The sequence below is a fragment of the Alexandromys fortis genome, unplaced genomic scaffold, assembly GCF_014885135.2.
Source record: "Alexandromys fortis isolate MF-2015 unplaced genomic scaffold, M_Fortis_MF-2015_v1.1 scaffold_368, whole genome shotgun sequence".
Lineage (NCBI taxonomy): Eukaryota > Metazoa > Chordata > Mammalia > Rodentia > Cricetidae > Alexandromys > Alexandromys fortis.
In genome coordinates, this window is record NW_026068243.1 from 459484 (window position 1) to 469902 (window position 10419).

The window sequence follows — 10419 nt, forward strand, 5'->3', positions numbered from 1 at the left end:
ACAAGATGGACTTCTTGCCTTTTTCTTCATTTTACTATAAAATTTCTAAAAGAAAAATTTGAAACTTCATCTTAAAATGTATAATGCCTTTAAGAAACACAATGTTTCATAATATAATACTTTTAAGACTTGAAGGGGAAGGCTAGAGTAAATAAAGAGCAGGGAGAATTGGCTGAAACAAGCATTGTTTTAAATGCTGTAATGATATCTAGTACCTTATACATTATTTTTAAAAAAAGAATGATTAAAAAAAAGACTGACTTAGAAAGACTTAAGTATTGGATAATAAAAATTGGTCATTTGGCGTGCAGGGTTCCTTTGGGCTCATGTAGGGACCCTCACTGAGCAATGATACCTAATTTTAAATAGTACTGTAAAGTGGTAACAATAATAATGAAGATTAATAGGATAATATAGCGTCTGTTCAAACTGCCCTGAATTCTGTAGCTTTTTGGCTTCGTTTATTAATTATTTTAAGCCTAACAGACAAGGAGAACCTGACTTTTCTAGATGGATTTCCTCAGGATGAGCCCGGGACAGCAGACTGAGACTACTTATGGGTTCGAGATGAGTTCAAATTTAGCTTTTAGAAATAAATAACCCTGCTCTGACGTGAAGGCAAATCAACATCTGGTTTAACATGTGGCCCAGAAGGGTGTGGTATGGCAATACCTGAAAGGCTCAGTTTGGTTTCACCTTGTCAGAGCATTGTTTCAAGGCTCTTGGTTCTGCTTGTCGGAGGGAATTTTCCTGGCAATCTTCTGTTTGTCACTCACAGTGGCACACCCAGCTGGCTCTGCAGAACAAAGCTCCTAATTGACCGGCTATGAGTCAGCCTCACACCCTTCCTTATCTGTGGCAATGTCTAGGGCGCCAGCATCCAACACAGGGAAGTGCTTGCCTCCCGTGAGGGGATTGGTCTCGACAGGTTATGGTAAAGGATGTGGAAGTGTTCAGTGCCTCAGAACAGGGTGGACACTGAAAAGAGGCCTGGACCGTAAGAGGGTTCTGTTCCCTTGACAGTATAAAAGAAGCTCGAGAAAATGCCACACGTGCGAGAGAGAGCAGAATTCGGCGAGATGCTGAGAAGGTAAATGATTCGCTGTTACAGTGAAGCCTGTGGGCCTATACTCACTTGCACCTTTGAAGGAACAGAATAATGTCATTGTCTCATATTACTGCATGGATTTCATATTAATTAGAATTCCTCGATTATCCTGTTTCGAGTATACTTATCAGTTGGGTCATTTGAAACCAGCTTTTCTCATCTAAAGTTCAACACATATCATTCCTACCCTTTATTTTCTTCCCCTCACAAAAGGAAGGGAAAAACAAATTTTACACACACACACACACACACACACACACAATTCCATTGATCTCTTTTCCTTTTATAAATTTTTTTCAGGTTAGCATAAAAATAGTTACCTGGTGACAGCTTTATACATATGTACCAGTATACTTTGTGCTTGGTCATTTCTATCAGCTCTCTCTCTCTCTCTCTCTCTCTCTCTCTCTCTCTCTCTCTCTGTGTGTGTGTGTGTGTGTGTGTGTGTGTGTGTGTGTGTGAGTGAGAGAGAGAGAGAGAGAGAGAGAGAGAGAGAGAGAGAGAACCATTTTGCTTTGAATACATTTTTAAAAACTTGTATAAAACCTTATACATAACAGTAACATTACTGGGTAGGAAAATTTCTAAATAGTTCAGTCTCTTAAGCAGTGTATATAATAGTGCTTTACTCTAAAATTCTATTAGAAGAAATGGATTTCTTATTCACTTTTCTATGTGGTCATTCTTCAATAAGACCCTTCTTGATAGGGTCTTGCTTTCTGCTTAAATAAAGAGATGGTAGCTTAAAAATACTCTTAAAATTCAATTTCGTGATATTTGTTTGATGTTATAAATTCAGCCTTGGCATCTTAAATCACCAGGGTTATTAGACCCCTATGTCAATGGGAACGGTAGCATTAACTTAACTAACTCACCAGACTTTTGCTAGAAAGAGGAGACACCTGGATTTTGGTCTTCATTCTACCATGCTGTGGGTATTGAGAGCAAAGGACCTCCTCTCCGGGCCTCAATTTTCTTGTCAGAAAAATAAGGACATTGGCTAAAAGACCTCACTCTTACCTTCTGGTTATGTTGTGTTTTCATCTGCAATACCCATAATTCTCCATGGACCATTAGTCAAAGAAGGAATACCAAGCTTTGTGTGAGCTTTGTGTATTTCAGCCTGGAACTCTGGGCTAACCTGTCATGTTTCCCATCTATTGTATGTAAAAAGGGTTGTTTTCCAGCAAGTCCCAAGCATCCTAGCCTCTTCCTTTTGTTGGCCAGGGTCACTAAGCACCACTGGACTGATCAGGACTGCTTTTTAATGATGGCTCAGTGTCTGCCCTGTAATTAACCTGTCAGTGAGTTGCTCACAAAGTGCTTCTTCAGAATCTTCTTGAATGAATCATAAGTTATAAACTGGAATTATTGTTGTTGCTGTTATGGAAATCATGGAGCATTGATTTTATGGCTGTGTTATGATGATCAGGTGGCTGCTTTGCTGCTTATTCCGAATTTGTTATGCAGAAAGTGTAGGACATACATATCACTTCTTTCAAAACAAGCATCTTATTCTAGTGCAGAAAGGATTTTTTTTAAAAAGCATCTTCAGAAAGAAATTGGAACTAAAAGTGCAAATTAAAATACTTAGCTAGAAAAATCTCGCTATGTAGGTGATAACATCGAGGTTCCAAAAGTGCTATGACTTTGTTAGTGTCACACACTGAGTTAGATGCACAGTGCAGTCACCACTTTTTTTCTCTGCCTGCTGCTTACGCTGTCTTGGCTGAGGTGAAAAGTTGAAGGTCACACAGTTAATCATTGTTTTTATAGATTGAGCTACAGTAAAACAATGTAGGTTAGTTCACATAGAGGTCCTCAAGCCTAGTACTGCTTGTATTCATGTATGCATGTGTGCATGTGTATGTGCATGTCTCTGTGTGTGTGTGTGTTATTCTTTACCAAACAATAGAATTCAGAAAGTTCAGAATCAAATTATCAAGATGACTGGCAACGAATCTTATTTGCATTTTTGAATCATGTCTGTTTTAGAACTTCTAGGTAAGGAGAGTTTGTATTGATCAAGGTAGAAGAGGGGGTTACATTCCCTCTCTCTGAGATTTTGTCACCTACATAGTCAGAAATGAATAGAGTCAATAGAAGCAGTATTCATTTTTCCCCCAAACTGTCCTTTCATACTCATTAGAAGATAAAAGAACATATAATGAAGCAATTTAGAGAGTGTACAACCCCATATTGGGGCCGGTTCTTTACAGGGATAAAAAGACGTTTAGGTAAAGAATTCCCATCAGATTTCTAGCAATAAAAGAGAAGCCTTCTTCAAAAAAAAAAAATAGAAGCAGTATTCATATAATGGCCGGATACACCTTGCTCCTGTCTCTTTGCAAATGCTACATTGCTCTTGACTTTCAAGTTACATTAAAGCAAATTTTCAAAAGTTCAATATTCTCATTCAGTTGGGCTTGTGTGCGAATATCATGAAAGACCTTATTATTTCCCTGAATATTTGAAAACAATAAGAACTGCTTTTAGTTTTAGAAAAGGCTTGCAAAGCCTTACTGTTTCCACGGCTCCTTTACTTTAACAAATAACCCACACAGATGCTACAAGTGTCAGTTAACTTGGCAAAAAATTTACTTTTAGATAGTTCTCATTTAGATAGTGCTTGTGTTTCTCAACGTTCCCAGACTTGTCATTATGTGATTATAAATCTATTATTCAAAATGCCAAGATTAAAGAACGGAAAATGACAAATATATTTGCTTGTTTTCTTTTCCCACCCCAAAGGAACTTTGTAAGGAGTTTGAAAACCAAGTGAGAAGTGGAAGACTCTTTTGTACCCGTGAAAGTGACCCAATCCGTGGCCCTGATGGCAAGATGCATGGGAACAAGTGTGCCCTGTGTGCTGATATATTGTGAGTATATCAGCTACTCCTCAGTTCACCGGGAAGGTGGAGAAGCAGACTGATGGATGAGTGACAGCAATTGGGAGTGGAGCTTTTTGCCACTGTGATGTGTTTGAAAAGATTGATATCCTCCTAAAACCATAAGCCTATCTGGCAAATGGTATGTGTCTGTATCTGAGTACAAACTCGTTCCACTTTCCTCTTAGAAAGCAGGCTTACAACACCTTCCGTGACTCTCATGAGTTTGGTTTCTTTGTGAGCTTTTAGTGAACCAGTCATAGTACAGAATGGGGAAAGACTTTATATTCAGTAATTAACTAATTATGTAAGGGTTGACAGGACATTTTCAAAAATTCTTTACATCCATGGCATCGTCTGAGACCATAAGTCACAGACAAAGGCTGAATCCACAACACAGCTCATAAAGGCCTTGCTACACTGCATATCCTTTGAGTTATGAACTTATGTTTTTCTCTTTTTTTTTTGATAAAAGTCTGTAGTCCAGGTTAGGCTGGAATTCACTATTTAGCTCAGACTACTCTCAAACATTTTACAAACCTCTGGCCTTAGCCACCAAAATGTTGGACTCACCAGTGTGAGCAAACACATTGAGCTGAGTAGTGTCTTAACGCAGGCGTCTTTGTATTCGGAGAAGATAGCGTTCCCTTTCCCTGTAGATTGTTTTAAGACTGTCTACCTTAGATAATTCTTTCTACTTCCCAGTTGAAAATCAATCTTCATAATCCCTAGTTATGGTCTTTCATAACCATCATCACAATCGGCAATTATGTAATTACCTCTAAGATTATTGGTTGACTTTTACTGTTCTCTCCAAGGCTGTAAATTCTAAGAGAACAATGGATAGGTTTGATTTGTTTTTGAAGACTGGGTGCATTGTTGTCCCCCAAATTAGGTGCTAACAGAGTGATGACTGAATAAAGTGTACAGGAATGACAACCCTGCTGTCCATAAGGTTAAAGCTTCCAGGGAGGGAATGCATGGGTCTGTGTATACACATTTGCATGTTTCAAAACAGAACAAAATCTATTCAGTAAAATAAAATTCAACAATAAAAACACCAACAGATATAAAGCTTATTACCTCCTTTAAAACATACAATCTAAAATGGGGAGATTTAAAAGTAAGGAAGATATAAAATATTAATGCACATAAGTATGTACTTGCATGTGCATATGTATGTGTATGCATGCAAAATGAAAGGGCTTTTTGGAAATATGAGGTGCCTCACCAACATCAGGAAAGCTCCAGTGCTCAATCTGTGCCTAATGACGATTGGGCAACATGAAGATATGAAACATTACTTTTCATTTTGTTTTTCCAGCATGAGACAATTTTCGGAAGAAAAAAGTAAAGCAGAGAAAAAACAGAGAGACACTGACGAAAGGGCTAAAGCTAAAGTGGAAATTGAGGTAAGGATTAGTGAGCCAAACTATCTGTGACTTTCGTTGTGTTAAGTGTGTTCAAGCATACCACTTCAGAATACATTGTCAATATTGTCAATATTGGTTAATATTATCCCCAATCCTGAAAATTTTATTACAGTTATTGTTCTATGCTTAAAACAAAATTACAATGCTAAATATCTACATCCATTTGGAGGAAAACACCAAGTCATATTAGTAAAATAGTTCCACATTCTAGACAATTTTATAGCAATTTGACAAAACTTAGAGGCATTTGGGAAAAGGGAACACCAATCGAATAAAATGCTCCCACCAAAATGACTGTGGGCACCACCCCCCACGTGACCTATTCTAGATTAATGTGGGAAGGCACAGTTCCCTGTAGATGGTGCTACTCTTACTCTGGTGGTCCTGGGTTCCATGAAAAAGTAGCCGGAAGAAGCTATAAGGAACTATCTAGTAAGCAGTGTTCCTCCAAGGCTTTGCTTCCGTTAATGCCTCTGCTCTGACTTCCCTCGGCAGGGGCACGTGACCTGAGAGTTCTAAGTTGAAATAAATTCTATCCTTCCCAGTTGTTTTCAGTCATTATTATAATAATAGAAAACCTCCTACTACTGTAGAAATCCTACTCAACCCAATTCTTGTAATTCTTTGGTCTTCTATGGTATGTTGATTACAGTTCTACAAAGCAATCCGCTGCCTTCTATCTCTGCTTAGCCCTCATTTTCACCTTCCATTTTGCTCTTCATCGTATATTGCCAAATCCTTCTAATACTCCCATTTAAATGTGTTGAAATAGTATTTTATTTTTCATTTGTGGTCTCTTCCTACCTCCCTCTCTCCTCCTCTTCCTCCCTCCTTCCCTTTTAATAATATAATTAATTTCTTTAAGGTTAATCTCTATTCATTCAAAGCATCACAGACCTGGTTGTCATTGCTTCTAAAACAAAGATGTAATACTGTTATGCTTTAGTATAAATATTTATCATGATCTCATTTCATAAGAATAAAACCTAAATTCCTCTCAATGTTTGCATATTGTAACTGGTTTTAAAGGCATCATTTTAACTTCTTTCAAAACCTCCCTATCATTCCCCAACTAATTCTTGAACTGCTATATTTATTGAAATGTTATATTGCCTCAATTAAATATGCCAGTCACTGCCTCTATGACTGTGACAATGATAATAGCTTTTGGGAAAAAATTTACCTTATGATTTTCCTGACTATATGCTCAGAATAAAGCTAAATCAAGAGTGCTTGGAACTTTGATGATTCATTCTTTCATTTGTACTAGAATATACTTAATTCAGACCCAGGTACATCTTTTAATTTTGTGTATGGCGATTACTTATTTTTCCAACTTGTCTAGAAAAGGAAACTAAAGCATTTTGCATTTATAATGATTTATAATATGTTTATTAATAGTATGACTATGAACACAGTTGCTGCAAATGAACATTACAAGGATGGAATTATAACACTTTAAAGTCCTAAATCTTTAAAGTATTGGTTTTCCCCATTTATTCCTCTTGCCCAATTTAACTTATAAGCAATGCTGAGAAATACAGATGTAGCACATAGTCCTGCACCTAAAATGTCTCATCTCCCTTGTCCAGAAACGCTGTAGTGAATTCCGGGATCGTGCAAAGAACGGGACACTTTTCTGTACCAGAGAAAATGACCCTATTCAAGGTCTGGATGGAAAAACGCATGGCAACTTGTGTTCCATGTGCCAGGCTTTCTTGTGAGTATGGAGTTTTGAGGTGAGGCAAAGAAAAAGATCCTTACACATGACCTAGCAGGACCAGCTTGTTTCATTCCCGGAAAACTGACTCAAAATAACAAGGCAGTTGAGTCAGCTACATGGAAAATGTTAGTAATATGGAGCTAGGAGTAAGTGCTTTTTGTTACTTGCTTTAAGATGCCTATTTTCTGTTTCTTAACCTGGGAATTTGCTAAAACATGAACCTGAATAAATATTGGAAGTATCCTGTGCAAACCTTCTAAGCATTTCTAAGATGGTTAAATTCTAACACTAGGACTGAACTGAGTTAAGGTCCACAAGCAAACATACCATATACAAACACAAACACCTATAAAATCACCTGAAATAGTACTTTCCACGCTGTGAAATTTCTCAGCAAGTTAGAGTTACTGCCTCTCTTTCACAGTTTAGAATACTCTTCACATTATTTCACTGAACTTACATGAAGTACTTGATTATATTTATAATACAAAAATATTTTGTTTTCATTGATAGCCATATATGTTTTAAATGCTATCAATTAACTGTAGATACAATATAATTTTGTTATACAACAATTTTAGGCTTTTTAGTACACATACACACACACACACACACACACACATATATATATATTTATAAAATCAATCAATCATTGGGCTATATCCATGAATTGCACTTTTGTGTTTTCAATAAAACAGTCAGGTATGAGCAATACATTTAAGTGCAAATGAAAACAAGATGTGCATGACATAGGAGACAGACCAGAAATGTGAGTGAAGGCACTGGTGCACTCTGATCTGAGAGCATCGCTGAGACCGCTCTGCCTCTCATCTTTCCTGATAATAGAGAAGATGTGTCCGTTTGTTTTCTGAAGGTCTTTCTCAGCCTCTAAGTATAAAGTCATCGCGATTCCAATGTTGATGTTTCTTTGATGAAAACTGATGGTCGTTTCCTCACCACAAACAGAAAGACAGTTAATAGAAAGCGTGTTTACAGACCTACTACTGACACCTCTCTTTTGATGGGGGAAACTCTGAAGACTGTATGGGATGATAGCACATTGCAAGGAGTTTTGTTACCTCTTGTTATTGCACAGTGATAAAGGGGCCAATCCTTTGTCCCCAGGCTGCAAAGGAAGAAATGAGCAATGAGCAGAAATCAGTGGATCTCTTTTATTTATTTATTTTCATTCAGCAAAGCAGAAGCTGAAGAGCAGAAGAATGCTGAAGCTGGAACCAGAAGCAGAAGAGGGTCCGAAGACTCAGAAACATATGCCGTGAGTGGGGCCCCACCTTAATGGATGCTATGTGAAACCAAGACATTCTTATTGTTAAGAGAACGTACTAGAATGGGAGAATTTGACCTTTACTCCTAGTTTTAACACAAAGGTGTTAGCCTTTGCAAACTACTTTCCAGGGGATCGCTCCACGTACCTTTCTTGTGTTGCAGTCTTGTAACTTCACAGCCGAATTATGAATTAAAAGAATGTTTTCAAAAAAGCATGACTTAGCTGGGCAGTGGTGGCACATGCACTCGGGAGGCAGAGGCAGGTTGATCTCTGTGAGTTTGAGGCCAACCTCGTCTACAGAGTGAGTTCCAGGATAGCCAGAGCTGTTATACAGAGAAACCCTGTCTCAAGGGGGAAAAAGGGGCAATCACACACACACACACACACACACACACACACACACACACACAAAACCACAGCAAGACTTAAAAGAGAGTTTAGCATTTAGTTTATGTGTGTATGCCTGTGTCTCTGTGTGTGTATATGCACATGTGTGTGTGTTATGTGTGCATGCCTGCTCCCATATATGTGTCAGTACATGGTTACCAAGGAGTACATATGGAGAATAGAGGTCAGAGGATAATTTGAAGATCCTGGTTCTCTCATTCTACCACGTGCATTCTGGGGATTGAACTCAGACCATCGGGCTTGGTGATAACTGTCTTTACATGCTTAGACTCCATCAGGTCAGAAAACATGATTTTTAAGTCTGAAATGTTGCAAAACTCATCTCCAGAGACTTGTCTATCTTATCATCACCTGTTGTTTTGATGATGAACGTCTCCTGCTTTTCCCTCTAGACTGTCCTTTCCCTTACACTACCATTGAGATACTACAGAAACTATCTGCATCTTAGTATCTTGCTTAAAACCCACACTTTAGGTCTAGGGAGATGACTCACAGGAACAGGTGCAGGGTACCAAGCTTGACACTTTGTGTTAAATCACTGGAATCTATATTAATAAAATAAATAAAGCTGATGTGGGCCATTGTAATCTCAGCACACCTACAGTAAGAAACTCTTTGACCAGATGGCCTGGAGTACTCACGCATGCAACAACAGAATCTAAGAGAGAACTTGCCTGGACAAGGTGGACTGAAGGCAAGGACCAACTCCTGAAAGTTTCCTGTGATTTCTGTAATGTGTGTCTTGAGACCTTCACACACACACACACACACACACACACACACAAACACCAATATTTATGCTTCTTTCAAAGTTTAAATCTACTTTAGGCTAACCCCCTACTTATCCTGAAATTAAAGAGCCCCTCTCTATTAAGAAATAAGCATTCATATGTCAGTAACTTTTGTATTCTGACAAAACATGCGTTGATTAACTCCACATTCTCCCTTGACCTTGCAGAAGCTGTGTGAAGGATATCGCAAGGTCAGAAAGAATGGACAACTATATTGCACCAGAGAGAATGACCCAATCAGGGGCCCCGATGGGAAACTCCATGGCAACACATGCTCCATGTGTGAGGCTTTCTTGTGAGTACAGAAGGGGGCCCTAGACTTGTGCGGAGTCATGGGAACTATCATGGGAAGATTTGGCTTGAGGGTCTTCAAAGTGGTGATAAAAAAATGCATTTTTATTGTCTATGTATCTCTCAGCTTTGAGGGTCACATTTAAACATCAGCAAACAACAACAAAAAAACAAACGGAGAGCTTTCAGAATGTGACTATTATGATAGAAACAGTTGTAGAGTAGTCAGGAAACACGCAAATAGAAGTAAGGCATGAAATCACTTTTAAGGGGAACTTCAAATAAAATCCAGATAGCAAGCAGCAGAGCAGTGGTTGTCAGTGGCTGGGGTGGTGGAAGGTGTATAGTGGTGGATGAGGAGATGCTGAACAGGTGCAGTTGGGCAGGAAAAGCTCCGCTTTTATACCGTGTTCTTGAGAGAATGGAGCCATGCTAATTCATTGACTAATTAACAATCCAATTCATTAGCACACACACACACACACACAC

General features: G+C 38.4%; 1 protein-coding gene across 1 annotated transcript in view; it reads left to right on the top strand.

The window, feature by feature from the left end:
* Nucleotides 1–10419, top strand: part of Spink5 (serine peptidase inhibitor Kazal type 5) — an 80060-nt gene that overhangs the window by 39588 nt on the left and 30053 nt on the right. Inside the window, exons 10-15 of the mRNA XM_050131182.1 lie at nt 1024–1090; nt 3860–3987; nt 5321–5408; nt 7022–7149; nt 8347–8428; nt 9807–9934. Coding sequence (XP_049987139.1) covers nt 1024–1090; nt 3860–3987; nt 5321–5408; nt 7022–7149; nt 8347–8428; nt 9807–9934 — 621 coding nt within the window. The remainder of the gene's footprint in view (nt 1–1023; nt 1091–3859; nt 3988–5320; nt 5409–7021; nt 7150–8346; nt 8429–9806; nt 9935–10419) is intronic.